Raw genomic sequence first — 17,799 nt, forward strand, 5'->3', positions numbered from 1 at the left:
CCCGGTACTCCGGTATATGTCCGAAACCTCCCGAAACACTTCCGGTGTCCGGACATAGTCGTCCAATATATCGATCCTTACGTCTCGACCATTTCGAGACTCCTCGTCATGTCCGTGATCATATCCGGGACTCCGAACTACCTTCGGTACATCAAAACACAAAAACACATAATACCGATCGTCACAGAACTTTAAGCGTGCGGACCCTACGGGTTCGAGAACTATGTAGACATGACCGAGACATGTCTCCGGTCAATAACCAATAGCGGAACCTGGATGCTCATATTGGTTCCTACATATTCTACAATCTTTATCGATCAAACCGCATAACAACATACGTTGCTCCCTTTGTCATCGGTATGTTACTTGCCCGAGATTCGATCGTCGGTATCTCAATACCTAGCTCAATCTCGTTACCGGCAAGTCTCTTTACTCGTTCCATAGTGCATCATTCCGTAACTAACTCATTAGTCACATTGCTTGCAAGGCTTATAGTGATGTGCATTACCGAGAGGGCCCAGAGATACCTCCCCGATAATTGGAGTGACAAATCCTATTCTTGATCTATGCCAACTCTAAGAACACCATCGGAGACACCTGTAGATCACCTTTATAATCACCCAGTTACGTTGTGACGTTTGGTAGCACACAAAGTGTTTCTCCGGTATTCGGGAGTTGCATAATCTCATAGTCATAGCAACATGTATAAGTCATGGAGAAAGCAATAGCAGTAAACTAAATGATCAAGTGCTAAGCTAACGAAATGGGTCAAGTTAATCACATCATTCTTCTAATGATGTGACCCCGTTAATGAAATGAAAACTCATGTCCATGGCTAGGAAATTCAACCATCATTGATCAACGAGCTAGTCAAGTAGAGGCATACTAGTGACACTATGTTTATCTATGTATTCACACATGTATTATGTTTCCGGTTAATACAATTATAGCATGAATAATAAGATTTATCATGATATGAGGAAATAAATAATAACTTTATTATTGCCTCTAGGGCATATTTCCTTCATAGACTGCTTGCCGAACACACTGACAATCTAGATGAGGAGATCTGGAAGTATATAAAGGATAGGAAACTGTTGCAAACAGCCGTTTTGCTACTGTCAGCTCAAGGACATATCCGTGCAGGGTATTCCTCCTGCAATAGAAATGGTAATGTTGGGGTTCATGGGTTTTCTACTATCATTGATCGCCTTGTTGAACAGATTGATAGCATAAAATTGGGGATGGATCGAGACGAAAAGGAAAAGCTGAATTTGGAGGCCCAGGGTGAACATTTGTACAATACATTATTGCTTGGTCAAATAATTTTCCAAGCTGGTAAAGCTCTTGATTCTTACATTCAGACACATAAAGAGGTGCCTGAAACAAAGGTTCTTCAACACATTTCACAGATTCTCAATGATCATGGTTTTTTCGCCACCGGAGGAGTCATCCGCATTGGAAACCTCTCCCCTTACGAATGGTGGCCAGTGCCCAATGGTGAGAAGATTGTCGAAACTAAGGCAACTGCAGAAACGCCTAATGCAGATAAAAAGCGTTTCAGAAATAGACCATGCAGACGTTGGGAGCGTGAATGCACATGGAATAGTTACTTTCCATATTGGAGATCAGTGTTAGCATTGCGGTCTCCCATAAAAGTGTATCCAGCCCATGCACAAACTGATGAATTGCCTCCGCCTAAATTTGATCGAATACAGGACTCGGTGAGTAAGTTTGGCAAACTATCTACTACTTCGGTCCCAAAAGGTAATGCCTGTTTGCTGGCAAGAGAAATTCCACAAGTCACAAATATGCATCGATCCAGAAGGCTATTTGGTACTGTTGCATTGACGATGTTGAAAGTATTAAAGAATGCATGAGAAGAAATGTGGCCGTACATTTAGCCTCAACTTGGTTATTGAGTGCAAGTTTTCGTCCATCTATACATGACCTGACAAACATTTCCTTGTTATAACTAGCCTATACCCGCGCGGTGGCATGCCGCGCATTGCTTATAATTATGGTATAGATTAATAGCATGTGAATATTATTATGTGTTTCTTTCGTTAATTTATTAGTTTTTGTAAGTTTGTTATTCCGAGTTTTAATTCAGTAGGACGATCGAATGATTCTAATAGCGTGTTGTTTGTGGGATTTCATTTATTTTATAAACTAGGACAAATAAATTACCTGAAAAAACGGCAACATTATCTAGAAGTAGATAAGATAGCATAGGTGTTGTACAGACAAACTGAAATTAGTGGAAATTCATACACTCGGTACGGTATGACCCATAGCAGTAATTTTGCATTTCTTAAATTAATCTTCATCATCTGATGAGGTCATTATGCTGTCAATTGTGTTTTCCATGTTTGCAGGAGTGCTGGTTGCTTGGTCCACAGTTTCTTCCATTTATATTTCTACAGAATATGCTTTCCATCGAGCGTAGTCTTGTTCTAGTTCTCGTTCTGGCTGTTCTAACTTCTATGTATAAGAGATGTTCTTCACTTCTGTTGGTGATGGAATATCAGGGTGAAAACAAAGACCTGGAGGTCGAGGCATCCAGTGCTAATTAGGAGTTGCTCGTTTTTTCCATGTATTGAAAGCGCTCGTCCAGAATATGGTTGGGAATAAGATTGGTATCTGGAACATACTTATTTCTCAACCTAACCATGTCATGGTCAGAGAAGCTAAAACAAGTTTAAAACCACTTGCAACTTGAAGTTGAAAGGCTCCTCTTATTACTCAAAATGGCAGGAGGAAGGGGTTCAATTTGGCTTAGTGAGCTCGTGAACAGCATTAGCCAAATGGGTGACATTCTGATGGCAAAAGCTTAAAAATCCGTCTAATGAAGCAAAAATAACTTGACCAGGCATTAACTTACAGAACTTATACATGGTCAGGTTTGGAGTTGACGGCGGTCAAGCTAACAAATCTCAGACCATGAGAACACCTGAGAGGGTCAAGTTTGCTAACCTATTGGACATTTTAGTGGTCCTTCCCTGCAGAAGATAGAAGAGGAACACATAAAGTCGAGTACCATGGAGAGGAGACATTTTGATTAGCTTAAATATTTCTAGAAACCTGATAACAATAAACAACCGAAAGGAAAAAAAGAGAAATGATTTCACAAGAAGGGAGATAAAGATAGCGATCCATAGTGATACTGTCAATATAGAAGAACCTCTACACATGCATATCTCCACAAAACACGTGATACTATATTGAGTAGTCTGCCACATTAGTTAGAGCATCTCTGGCAGATCCTGTAAAAGGGACCATCCGGCAAAATGACCACCGATTTACGGGATGAGGGCGCTTTTTTTGTCCCGAATAGATCCCGTAAAATTGTCCATTCTGTAATTTTTTTGCGGGAACCTGCATATTTCTGGCCGTTTCCTCTATCTACGAGATCTGGGGACCGGCGTTCGTTTTCACGAACTTTTTTGCGGAGGACGTATATGAGTCGAGATGAGGCGAGAGAGGAGACCGGCGTTCGCTTTCACAAACTTTTAATCTGGCTCGGCACGTATATGAGTCGGAACGTAGAAGTAGACGTACACTTCTATTTCAATTCGACTCGGCACGGTATTTCGTTTCATACACCTCATCTATGGATTTCTACCGCCGAGTCAAATATTTTCCTTCTCCTACAGTAAATCTCTCTGTGCATGTGTCTAAATAGAGTATTACTACAAATTAATGTCAACACATAAGCATAGAACCAAACAAGAATGTTCTCCATGCCAGATTATGTTTCTAGTCTCTTGTACAAGACTTGCAAATTGGGTCACAGCAAAAAACCACCAGAAAACTTAATCAAATCGACACGTAGATAATAGGCGGTGCTCGAGGACGTCCTGGCAACTTCGTCTCATCCTGGTGAACTGCTCATGCAAAACGACACTCTTCAATTATGAAGAACGTGTGCAGTCCAGATTTCCTCCATTATCCAATCTGAACTGCCGCCTGATAGATTTGACAAACAATCAGAAGCACGATGTGGAGCAAACAAATAAGAAGTTTCTCTGTTGCAAGCCGTGTAGATCATGATTTTCCAGAGATGTTAGGATGCAAGTTATATATCATCCTGACTTCTGAGCAGGAGGGACCCATGACTGAACTAATTGAACAGACGATTCATCTATTAGAAATTGAGGTGAGAAACACTTGAGGTTCAGAGTTAATTGAAACGGCAGTTCATATATCAGAAAGCCTTAGCAACGATCGTGTTAAACTAGTACTATCACCTTACTAGTATATCACAGTTTCAGCAGGCAAGGGAAAATACAACACAAAAATGGAATGACAAACAGACATGAATCTCCGTATATAGCACGTAGTCCTCGGACGCTACAGAAATGCAACAGCAGTCTTGGGCTCTTCCATTCCAGGTCCACCCAAACAGCAAGATCTTCAGTTAGTTAGGCCACAGCTAGAGATTACAAACAAGAAAATAACCTTTATGTATTGTTGGAAACAGAAGTTGCTATAACGACAAATTATTCACAGACAAATAAATAAAGTGTAGATATTAAATATTCATAATAGTTCACCCAAAACAATCTGAGTATGCATGGTGAAGTACTAAGGTGTTACATCTGCATAGGCTACTAATATATTTATAACTACACAAACACAAGCAGGTACGATGTTGACAGTATAGCTAGCCGTATAAAGTCGGATAAATGCGCTCATTCAAGCACCTAGAGCCTATCAAAAAGCTTCGTAAAGGTCTATCCTTCATTGCCTCCCGTATTCAAGACGTAACTCTTGTATATCATCAGAAAGATGGACAATTGTGAGGCTCCAATATGCAAGACTTTTAGTGTTCATCTGCCAATGACTCTGAGAACAATGGAACGTATGAAAGATAAGGGAAGCTGGATTCCCGTCCAAGATCACATATCAAACGCAGCTCCTTAGAATCCATTTCGTAGGAAAATAGTTCCACCAGTGAACGCCAATACAAAGTATATTTTACAATTATGAATATGACATTATGTTCTGGGTGAGCTGAGATAACACAGCAATGATCATCATGGCTTGAATACCTTGTTCCAAACAGTAGCTCGTAGCTGACATTGAGCTTCAATGTCCATTTTGCAGTGCTAAAATCTTCTAAAACCCAGATTGATATTTCAGAAGCATCACAATTTGCGATATACAAATGGCCCCGTGATACATAAACATCATAAGCACAACCGGGACAGTGTGGTTTAGGAACACGAACGGAACTGCAATTTCCATCCACGTCAACGGTTGCAACCAAATCATTATTGGAAGTTAAATACAGGATCCCGGTCAAAAATGCGCTACCTATAAAGTGGACTGTTTCAATTGGAAGGTCCCATGCACGCTGACGTGTCCAAACTCCAGCTTTGGAAGAGTAGATTCCCACCACTTTGATGTATCTTTGACTATGATCACCACTCTTATCCCCATCCCAGACATAGGTAGGTACGAACTCAAAAACATGGAAGTGTGATGAGACCACTGGATCGAACCCCAGGTGAGCTTTGTACAACTTGCTGGACCAGTTTGTGGCAGGCACGACCACCCACTTCTCGGTGGCCGGATTGCACACCACGTAATCAAGTATCTTGCGATCAGTGTCCTGCCAGCACTTACAGAGGAGGAGGCCATTGCAGCAGTCCAATATGTGGAGTTTCTCGCATCGCGGCAGGAACGAGAGGGAGGAGTTGATGGGAGGGCGCCAGTTCCCGGAGACGCTTTGGTAACGACGAGAAACCTTTTTTGTGTCCCATGTTTCAAAGAAGAAGCCGGCGAGGGTCGACTGAGAAAGCTTCTTGCGGTGGTCCGGGTGGGAGATTAGATCGCGCCAGCGCGTGGAGACGCACTGGCAACAGCAGGTGGACTTGTAGGGCAAGCGCGAGATGATCTCGACCAGGAGGTCGTCCGGGAGCTCGGACACCGGGCTCCTCCCCGTGTCCCACTTCTTCTTCTTCTTGGAGCCCCGCATCATGGCAGGACAGTCTGCAGATCGGGACGAAGGAGACGGTTAGAGACTCATGCATCCACGGTAATGAACTGATGATGGGAGCGTGACGGACGGGAGGAACTACCAATTGCTAGCGAGATGTGAAGCGAAGGACGGCCGGCCGCCGGCTAGGGTTTGCGCACGCGGCAGTAGCGAGTTGGAGGTACTAGTGGATTTATCTGGGCCGTGCACGACTTGAAACGTAGAAGTAGAGGATACACGTACGAGCTAACACGTCATCTCTGGATTTCTACTACCACGACCAAATATTGCTTTTCGAGAGTAATTCTTTTCTTCAAAGTATAAACTGTCTGGTAAAAATAAATACCTTCGAGTGTACAACCCGTGGAACTATGTACCAGAGGGGCATACGTATATGAGTGTCGATGGATCCTTAAACACTCCATGTACTTTGAACGTCGATGGATCCTTTAGTGAGCATGACAATGAGGCTGGGGCAGGTATGATTCTAAGGGACGACGTAGGTGCGCCTATTTTCTATGCATGCCTGGAGCTACCGCAATGCACTTTACTCTTAGGCCCCGTTCAGAACTCGTCTGGCTTCTCCAAATCCTCGATTCCAGCTTCTCGTACTCACTGCCAACTTCTCTCGCGGAGCTAGGTGTGTTCGGCTGCGTAAAATGCTTCGCAGATCTGTGGAAGTGAAGATGGGCTGCATGTGGTGGGCTTGAGGCCCGTTTCTTTGAAAAGGGCAGCAGCCCATGGCGTGGTTTGGCTGGGAGAACGTAGGGCGAGGCATCATTCGACTTGTCTTTCTAATAGAACCGTTATTCACTTGGCGGTGGCAATCCTGAGGTAGTTTTGTCAAACTTCTACTACTTCGCTGTTTCTGGGAGGTGCACTTCTGATGCTCCACGATTTTACACTGGAGAGGACTCGTCTCCGCGGAGCTGGATTCGTGGAGCTGCAGCGTTCGGGCTGGCTCCTCACGCGGAGCAGGAGAAGCGCGGAGACAGAGAGTGCCTGGAAGGCATCAGCATCAGCCTCGGCCATGCCATCCAGTGGAGTACACGGCCGATCATTGTGCAATTGGATTGTCTAGAACTCCCGGCTAATCTAAGGCATGAGCTATGATGGATCGGAGCATATGATGATGGTTCGAGAGGCCAAAGAGCTTCTTGAGGTGGGTAGGGAGTTTGTCATCAAGCATGCCAAGAGAGGGCAAAATGTTGTTGGCCACTATCCAGCCAACTATCTCTCCAAGCACGCCTAAATAAAGCACAAATCAAAGCACATGACCGAGATCATTTTTTTAGGCTGCGGAAGTTTTATTGAGGCTGTAAGAGTGGAACAGGGAGGACGGGCGCGTGAAGTTATCTGGGCTTTTTACTAGGCCATGTGAGTCGCAGTATTTCACAGTAAAACACACGTAAACCATTTTGCAGTCCCTCAAAACAAAACATACACCATTTTGAAGTCCTAATAAAAAAGTAGATCGAGGAGTGATGATACATCCCTTAATTTTTTTTAATTCCCTCAAAAAAAATTAATTCTCGTATATCCTTATTTTTTTTGCGTAGTTTTGGTTTCCTGACAGCATCGGCAAGGTAGTGGCAGCAATCTACCTTGACAACTTCTGATCCAGTGGCGACGAAGGTCATGTATGGATTTGTGTCGCCTATTTGTTAGTTCTCTTCATATCTTGATAATTTGTGTGTTAATAAAGGTAAGCGATTGGCTGGCTCTTGGTGTAGAGACTTCAACCTCTTTCTTTGATTTGCTTCGCGCAGCATGGTCTTGATAGTTTCACCAACCCTCTGGCTGGTGGTGAAACATTGCAAGCTTCCATTGCGTGGTGCAAGACCCCAGTCGATGCTCTTGTAGCAGTTACTAGATCTTGTTTCTAGCATTTAATGTCCGGTATGACGCGGGTGTACATTTGCAAGTGTCCCTTTTCTCTACCACCGGTTTAGTGCAATTTTCAGGCTTCGACGGGTGGCATACAATCTTAGGAAGAAGGCAGCCAGTATGCTTTTCGGTGTAATTTTATCTTTTGCAGGTCAATTTATGTCATGTTGTCTATACACCGTGCTGATTACCATTTTCCTTGATAATTATCAGTAAGATATCCTTTGGGTGTTTTTTCTAAATTAAAAAAAAATAGGCCATGACAAGAAATTACAGGTAATTGGTCAAACTGACACAAAGATAACAGGCAGGGTTGGGAGGATATTCTGGCAACTTTGTCATCCTGGTCTTTATTTGCGGGAAACTGTCGATCTATTCATCTTCAATCATGGCAGTACAATGAACACCAGAAATAATAAAAATTACATCTAGATTCATGGACCACCTAGCGACAACTACAAGCACTGAAGCGAGCCGAAGGCGCGCCGCCGTGATCGCCCCTCCCTCCCCGCAGCTGGGCACAACTTGTTGTAGTAGACAGTCAGGAAGTCATTAGGATAAGGTCCCATAGGACCAACACATCAGAATGGCAACCGCCGCCGATAAACGGAAGCTTAGATCGGAAGAATCCAACCTGAAAACCATGAACAAAGACGAACAAACACCGGATCCACCAAAGACAAACCCAGACCAAATCTCACGAGATTCGTCGGAGACACATCTTCACGTGCCCTCCGACAATGCTAAACACACCATCGGGACGAGGGCTAGGCTGGGAGAACCTTATTTCATCTTCAAGAAGCTGCTGTTGTCTCGTTTTCTTGAGCAAGACACAAACCCTAACAAAACTTGAAGAAACACCTGAAAACGGAGCCCTCCCGCCACCAAGGGCCGGGATCCACCACGCACCCATGGCCCTAACGCCACAGGAGACGTGGGAGACCCGCTGCGCTGCCGATGAGAGGCAGAAACCCTAGCCGCCTTTCCTTGGAGGAGAGACAAAGGGAGAATCAAGATCTGCTAGTTATGTAGTAGATCATAAAATCCTAGCAACAATAGGGCGCAGTTACAATTCAGAGTAGGAGTCTCCCCATGACTGAACCAACTGAACGGGCAACTCAACACTTCTATTAGAAACTGCAGCTGGAGAACCACGCTTCGAAGCCGGTGATGGTGACACAAAGATAATGTAACCATAATGGTGAAAAATCACTTGTGGTTCACGCTAAACTGAAGTTGCAGTTCATCTATCAGAAAGCCTTAGCAATAGATCGTGTTAAGCTATTGCTATTACATTACAATATATCACAGTTTCAGTAGACATGAAAATGAAAAACAAAGACGGCATGACAAACAGAACGCTCTAGAAATGCAACAGCACTTCTAGGTCCACCCAAACAGCAAAATCTTAGGCTCTAGGGTAGAGTTAGAGGTTAATAAGGAGAAAATAACCTTTAACGCACAAAAAAGTTGGTGCGCAGATAAAATTCTCCACAAACAGATACAAGAATGTAGATATCAAAATACTCATAATAGTTCCAACAAAACGATCAATTGTCCTTACTTTAGTAGTAGGGTGTTGCAGCTGCATATATGCTGCTAACATATATGACCAAACAGAGTACAAAGTTGACTGAATAGCTAGCCTCATAAAGTCTGGTACATGAGTCCACACTTATAACGGTCTACCCAAATCACTGTTGTTGCTCATACTCACGATGTAACACCAGTATCATCAGAAAGATAGACAATTGTGAGGCTCCAATACCTTAGTGCCCATCTGCTAATGACTCCGAGAACAAAGGAACATATGAAAGATAAGCTTGCCTGTCGTACCAGCCAAGATCAGATACGAAACACAGCTCCCTAGAATCCACTTCGTATGAAAATAATTTCACAAGCTATAGGAACCCCGATCTCAATCCTACGGTTATGAATACCATATTATGTTCTGGGTGCGCTGAGATAACACCATAATATGGCATGCAGCTTGAATACCCTTCTCCAAACAGTTGCAAGTAGCTGACATTGAGCTTCAAGGTCCAACAATCTTCATCACTAGTAGAGTCTTCAAGAACCCAGATTGATAGTTCAGAAGCACGCTTATTTGTGAGATACAATTGTCCCCGTGATACATAGACATTAGGAACAATAGGAGCATCATGAGAAGTAGGAAGAGGAATGATCCTACAATTTCCCTCGACATTGACTGCTGCAACCAAATTATTATCAGAAGGTAAAATACAACAACCCGCTGAGAAATGTGCCACCTGTAAAGTAGAGTATCTCAATTGGATCGTCCCAAGCAATTTGATGTGTCCAACCTCCAGCTTTGGAAGAGTAGATCCCCACCTCTTCGATGTTATAATCAGACTTCACATTCGCATTCAAAGCCGCGGCAGGTGCCAACTCAAACACATGGAAATGGGAGGAGATGGCCGGGTCGAATCCCAAGCGAGCATACGAGTCCGAGGACCATTTGTTGGCGGGGACAGTTACCCATTTCTCAGTGGCAGGATTGCACACCACGTAATTCGGTGTCTCAGGATAAGGCTTGGAACATCGACAGAGCAGGAGGCCGTTGCAGCAGTCCAACAAGTCGATCTTCTTGTATTCGGGCAGAAATGAGAGTGAGGCATCAATAGGGCACCAGTTCCCTGAGAGGCTTCGGTAACCATGAGAGTCATATTGACAGCGGTCCATGTCGTAGGTTTTGTAGAAGAAGCCAGCGGGTCGACCGGGGAACCTTCTCCTGGTGGTCGGAGTGGGCGATGAGGTCCCGCCAGCGCGTGTTGACGCACTTGCAGCAGCGGGTGGACTTGTACGGCACGCGCGAGATGATGTCCACCAGGACGTCGCCGGGGAGCTTGGCCGTCGGGTCGCTCATGAGGGCCGTCTCCATGGATCCCATGAGGACGGCTAATCTGCAGATCGGGGCGGAGGAAAGGATAGAGATCGAAACGACTCCTTGGCGATTGATCGCCGGAGCGATCGATTCCGACCACGTGTGGCGCACGTTCTATTCCCTTTCCCTTTCCTGCTCGTTTCCTTTTTGGGAAAACCGACCGCATCTTATTCCCTTTTCCCTTTCGCCATCCCTCCTACTCTGCCCTGCCGCTTCCCCTCCTCGCCGGCGGCTCCTCCCTCGCGGCAGCGACCAATACGGCGACACGCCCCAGCCGCACGAGCCCCCGCGAGGTCAACGGCGAATAGGGCGAGGCGCCGCGGCCGCACGAGCGCCCGCGAGGTCAGTGGTGAATACGGCGAGGCGCCGCGTCCGCACGGGCGGCAGGGGCCAATACGGCAAGGCGCAGCTGGCGCACGGCCGCCGCGATGTCCAGGGGCGGAAGCGGCCAATACGGCGAGGCGGTGGCTGTCCGGCGGCCGTACGTCCTCCTGCCTGGGCTCGACCTCCCGCTGTGCGTCCCCAAGCTTCCCAGCGGCGTCCGCGTCGGCTCCGAGGATGTCCCCGTACCCCCCCCCCCCCCCCCCCTCCTTCCGATGAGTCCATAGCTGATGGTGGCCACCTTCTCTGAGCTCATGAACACCCAGATTTGACAGGGAGCAGCACATGGATGTCGATTTTTGGCCATCCCTCTTCCTTCCGATGAGTCCATAGCTGATGGTGGCCACCTTCTCTGAGCTCATGAACACCCAGATTTGACAGGGAGCAGCACATGGATGTCGATTTTTGGCAGCTCTGCTCTCATGAAACTAGTATGGATAGGTTCGTCAGGCACAGCTTGCTCGTTTTCAGCATGAGGAGGAAGAAGATGATTTCATTTCTTTGGAAGGACTAATCCAGTGAGGATGTTGTACAAGAAAATAGGAGGAATATGGATCTCAAAACTGAAGAAAAGCATGCCACCTTGGTGGCTCTGTGCTCAGAATAGAGGATTGCTTACTGATTCACAAAAATAGGACTTTTCGACAGCAACTCATCCGCATCAGTCTCATCTTTCGTTGACGCCGGAGGACAACGTAGTAGTGTTTGGGGCGCATCTTCTCTGCGAAAATCCTTACAAGTATCAGAACCGTCTGTGGAGATTGGAAAAAGGAAATCCCTAAATGCATCTCTGAAACAATGACATTTTTTCAGTCAATGAACTGATACTAGCAGTTCATTTTTATTCTGTAGGGGAATCTTTCTTGGATGAAATTCTGAACACTATTCAAAGAAATAAGCAGCTGGCATTTGTTCATGTACTAAGTCTGTGAACATTGTTTTGTTTCTCTGTAGCAAGTTATTCTATAAATACTGAACACTATGCAAGGAAATCAGCAGCTGCCATTGTTCAAGAATGTACTAATTCTCTGAACATTGTTTTGTTTTCTGTAGCAAGTTATTTTTATAAATACTGAACACTGCAAGGAAATCAGAAGCTGCCCCTGTTCAGAGAATGAGCTAAATCTCTGAATATCATTTTGTTTTTCTGTAGCAAATTATTGTATGAATTCTGAACATTTGTTCAAAGAAACTGAGCTCTGAACATTGTTCAAACAACAGAGATAGAGCACAATCTGTATATACATTGAGCATTAAGCTAGGAGAATTCTTAGCTAATCCTTGATGAGACATTGGTGTGCCGAATGATTTCTGTTACCCACCATAATTTTATTTATTTTTATATGAAATATGCATGCTTGTATGTGTTGTCCCATTTTTTAGTACTTGCGGTGTCATCTTCAGTTGTTTTCTCATAAATTATGATTTTGTTTAATTATCAATTTTAGGTTTCTAATCTGGTGCCTGCTACTCCTTTTGACCATTTTTGCAGGTCATAGTTGAAATAGACCCACAAGATAGAACTCGGCTCCGGATTAGTCCTTCCGAAGCTGAGTTATTTTACATCAGTTTACCCCCTTTTAGCAGTTGCCATTTTTTCCGGTACTCCTTTCGAGCATTGTTGAAAGAAATCAGCAGCTGCCATTATTTTACATCAGTTTACCCCTTTTTAGGAGCTACCATTATTTCTGGTACTCCGTACTCCTTTCGAGCATTGTTCAAAGAAATCAACAGCTGCCATTATTTTACATCAGTTTACCCCCTTTTAGCAGAAACGAAAAACTCATTTTCTCGATACTCCTGATTTTTTATTGTGCTTTTGTGTATAGGAGGAGAAATTGATTCTCGGACCACAAAAACAAAAGAACAGCAGGGATGATATTCAGGTTGACATATCTCCATAGACAATCTAACCTCTACAGGGATGAGTAAGAGATGAAAAACTTCAATTGAAAGCACCACAAAGGTATCTAACCAATGGTAAATCATTTGAAGAGCATCCCTTTTTCTTCCTTTCTTTTCCCTGTTTTTTCATAGGTTAATAAAAGCGTAAATGTCAATAACTTTACAGCACAAATATCTTTTGCTATAAATGATGAACTGAGTACACAAATAATGGTGGAAATTTTTAGTAGTTGCGGATGCTTGTTAGAGTTCCAATCATAAGTGCATATGATCCAAGTAGAGAAAGTATGTTAGCTTATGCCTCTCCCTCAAATAAAATTGCAATAATGATTACCGGTCTAGTTATCGATTTCCTAGGGACAAATAACTTTCTCGTGACAAAAAGCTCTCTACTAAAACTAATTTAGTTGTGTCTTTATCTAAACAGCCCCTAGCTTTTATTTACATGCTCTTTATTATCTTGCAAACCTATCCAAAAACACCTACAAAGTACTTCTAGTTTCATACTTGTTTTAGGTAAAGCGAACGTCAAGCGTGCGTAGAGTTGTATAGGTGGTCGACAGAACTTGAGGGAATATTTGTTCTACCTTTAGCTCCTCGTTGGGTTCGACACTCTTACTTATCGAAAGAGACTACAATTGATCCCCTATACTGGTGGGTTATCAGCTACCTCAACGGGGATATGCACATCCCCAATAATAAGAATATCATATTTCTTCTTAATAGTAGGCAAAGGAAATTCAAAACCTCCAATAGTAATCGATGGAATTTTCCAATAGAGTTGATATTGTGGACTTGAGGTTGTTTTCTCGGAAAGTGTACCGTGTGCTCATTACCATTAACATGAAAAGTGACATTGCCTTTGTTGCAATCAACAACAGCCCTACAGTATTCAAAAAGGGTCTACCAAGGATAATTGACATACTATCGTCCTCGGGAATATCAAGAATAACAAAGTCCGTTAAAATAGTAACGTTTGGAACCACAACAGACACATCCTCACAAATACTGACAGGTATAGCAGTTGATTTATCAGCCATTTGCAAAGATATATCAGTAGGTGTCAACTTATTCAAATCAAGTCTACGATATAAAGAGAGAGGCATAACACTAACACCGGCTCCAAGATCACATAAAGCAGTTCTAACATAGTTTCTTTTAATGGAGCATGGTATAGTTAGTACTCCTAGATCTCCTAATTTCTTTGGTATTCCACCCTTAAAAGTATAATTAGCAAGCATGGTGGAAATTTCAGCTTCCGGTATCTTTCTTTTATTTGTAACAATATATTTCATGTACTTAGCATAAGGATTCATTTTAAGCATATCAGTCAAACGCATACGCAAAAAGATAGGTCTAATCATTTCAGCAAAGCGCTCAAAACCCTCATCATCTTTTTTTCTTGGATGGTTTAGGAGGAAAAGGCATGGGTTTCTGAACCCATGGTTCTCTTTCTTTACCATGCTTCCTAGCAACAAAGTCTCTCTTATCATAACATTGATTCTTTGATTGTGGGTTATCAAGATCAACAGCGGGTTCAATCTCTACATCATTGTCATTGCTAGGTTGAGCATCAACATGAACATCATCATTAACATTATCACTAGGTTCATGTTCATCACCAGATTGTGTTTCAGCATCAGAAATAGAAATATCATTAGGATTCTCAGGTGTGTCAACAACAGTTTCATTAGAAGCATGCAAAGTCTTATCATTTTTCTTTTTCTTCCTCTTAGAAGGACTAGGTGCATCAACATTAGTTCTCTGACAATCTTGCTCAATTCTCTTAGGGTGGCCCTCAGGATACAAAGGTTCCTGAGTCATTTTACCCCCTCTAGTCATAACTCTAACAGCATTATCATTCTTCTTATTATTTAATTCATTGAGAAAATCATTTTGAGCTTTAAGCACTTGTTCTACTTGAGTGGTAACCATAGAAGCATGTTTACCAATAAGTTTAAGTTCACCTTTAACTCTAGACATATAATCACTCAAGTGTTCAATCATATAAGCATTGCGTTTCAATTGTCTACCAACATAAGCATTGAAGTTTTCTTGTTTAACAATAAAATTGTCAAGCTCATCTAAGCATTGGCTAGCAGACTTGTAACGAGGAATATCACCTTCATCAAATCTATAGAGAGAATTTACCTTTACTATCTGTGTCGGGTTATCAAGACCATGTATTTCTTCAACAGGAGGCAAATTAAGACCATGTATTTCTTCAATAGGAGGTAATTTCTTAACATCTTCAGCTTTAATACCTTTTTCTTTAATAGATTTCTTTACCTATTGCATATCTTCAGGACTGAGAAAATAGAATACCCCTTTTCTTCAGAGTTGGCTTAGGAGTTGGTTCAGGAAGTGTCCAATTATTTTCATTAGTCAACATATTATTGAATAGCAATTCAGCTTGATCAATAGTTCTTTCCCTGAAAACACAACCAGCACAACTATCCAGATGGTCTCTGGAAGCATCGGTTAGTCCATTATAAAAGATATAAAGTATTTCATTTTTCTTGAGAGGATGATCAGGCAAAGCATTAAGTAATTGGAGAAGCCTCCCCCAAGCTTGTGGGAGACTCTCTTATTCAATTTGCACAAAATTATATATTTCCCTTAAAGCAGCTTGTTTCTTATGAGCGGGGAAATATTTAGCAGAGAAGTAATAAATCATATCCTGGGGACTACATACACAACCAGTATCAAGAGAATTAAACCATGTTTTAGCATCACCCTTTAATGAGAACGGGAATAATTTAAGGATATAGTAGTAGCGAGTTTTCTCATCATTAGTGAACAGGGTGGCTATATCATTTAATTTAGTAAGATGTGCCACAACAGTTTCAGATTCATAGTCATAAAAAGGATCAGATTCAACCAAAGTAATTATCTCGGTATCAACAGAGAAATCATAATCCTTATCAGCAACACAGATAGGTGAAGTAGCAAAAGCAGGGTCATATTTCATTCTAGCATTCAAAGATTTTTCTTTAAGCTTAGCTAATAATTTCTTAAGATCACTCCTATCATTGCAAGCAAGAAAGTCTCTAGCAGTTTCTTCATCCATAACATAACCCTCGGGCACAACAGGCAATTCATATCTAGGGGGAGAATCTTCATCATCACTTTCATCAATATTATCAGTTTCAATAATTTCATTCTCTCTAGCCCTAGCAAGTTGTTCATCAAGAAATTCACCTAGTGGCACAGTATTATCAAGCATAGAAGTAGTTTCATCATAAGTATCATGCATAGCAGAAGTGGCATCATCAATAACATGCGACATATCAGAATTAATAGCAGAAGCAGGTTTTGGTGTCGCAAGCTTACTCAAAACAGAAGGTGAATCAAGTGCAGAGCTAGATGGCAGTTCCTTACCTCCCCTCGTAGTTGAGGGATACATTTTGGTTTTCTCGTCTTTCAAGTTCCTCATAGTGACCAGCAGATATAAATCCCAAGTGACTCAAAGAATAGAGCTATTCTCCCCGGCAACGGCGCCACAAAATAGTCTTGATAACCCACAAGTATAGGGGATCGCAACAATTTTTGAGGGTAGAGTATTCAACCCAAATTTATTGATTCGACACAAGGGAGCCAAAGAATATTCTCCATCGGCACCGCCGGTAAGCCACTTGCTATTTGCAGATGACAGCCTGCTATTTGTTAAAGCCAGCTCTGTGGGAGGAATGGAATTATCTTCCTTGATGGAGAACTATTGCAATGCTTCGGGTCAAAAAATAAATCTATCAAAATCCTCGGTCTACTTTAGTAAGGGATGTCCAAATTCTCTTATAACGGAGGTGAAGACTGCTTTGAATATCACCAATGAATCACTTTCAGATAGATATTTGGGAATGCCATCTGATGTGGGAAACTGTAAGGATGGGGCCTTCAAATTCTAAAAAGACCAAGTATGGAACAAAGTCAAGGGGTGGATGGAGAAGCTGCTGTTAGTGGGAGGAAAGGAAGTTCTAATTAAATCTGTTGCACAAGTTGTTCCTGTCTACTCGATGTCATGCTTCAAACTCCCCCGTGGCCTTTTTGAACACATCAACTCGTTGATCAGGAAGTTTTGGTGGGGCAGCAAGGAAGGGAAACAGAAGCCAAGCTGGGTCTCATGGAGCATGATGACACAGCCTAAATATTGTGGAGGTCTAGGTTTCCGCGACATAGAACTGTTTAACCTAGCTTTACTAGCTAGACAAGCATGGAGGATCTTAATGGACCTAGGATCTCTTAGTGCACGCATTCTGAAGGCAAAGTACCATGCTAATGCTGAGTTCTTGTAGGCCGAGCTGGGTTCAGCCCCTTCTTAGATATGGCGGGCCATCCTTCATGGTCGTGAGGTACTAACTCAAGGTCTTATTCGGCGGATCAGGGACGGATAGACGATTGCACATTTGGCAGCAGAACTGGTTACCGAGACCAGCGAACATGAGACCAATTTTGAGAAAAGTCGTGAACCCCCCTCGGCTGGTGGGCGAGCTGATCCTGCCAAGTGCAGAATGGAACCGTGCTGTCGTTGCTGACATTTTCTTGCCGACAGATGCCTCCGCGATCATGTCGATTCCTTTATGCACAAGACACATTGAGGACTTTTGGTCCTGGATACATGAAAATAATGGTGTTTTCTCAGTCCGTTCTGCATATCGAATGCTTGTGGAGACAAAAATGAGAAGAGAGGCCTAGCTTGAGGGCCGATCAGATTCTTCAAATACGGGCAAAGAGCAAAAGT

General features: G+C 42.9%; 1 protein-coding gene across 1 annotated transcript; it reads right to left on the bottom strand.

Annotated features, from left to right (window-relative positions):
- Positions 1–4,825: 4,825 nt before the first annotated feature.
- On the bottom strand, positions 4,826–5,986 carry LOC125547152 (putative F-box protein At3g52320). The gene has a single exon (XM_048711143.1). The coding sequence runs from the start codon at positions 5,984–5,986 to the stop codon at positions 4,826–4,828; it is 1,161 nt and encodes a 386-aa protein (XP_048567100.1).
- Between the last annotated feature and the right edge of the window lie 11,813 nt (positions 5,987–17,799).

Source organism: Triticum urartu, chromosome 3 (assembly GCF_003073215.2).
Source record: "Triticum urartu cultivar G1812 chromosome 3, Tu2.1, whole genome shotgun sequence".
In the NCBI taxonomy this organism is placed as follows: domain Eukaryota; kingdom Viridiplantae; phylum Streptophyta; class Magnoliopsida; order Poales; family Poaceae; genus Triticum; species Triticum urartu.

Excerpts from the sequence above, each read along its gene's own strand:
- LOC125547152 (XM_048711143.1), bottom strand. The coding sequence starts at position 5,986 with ATGATGCGGGGCTCCAAGAAGAAGAAGAAGTGGGACACGGGGAGGAGC.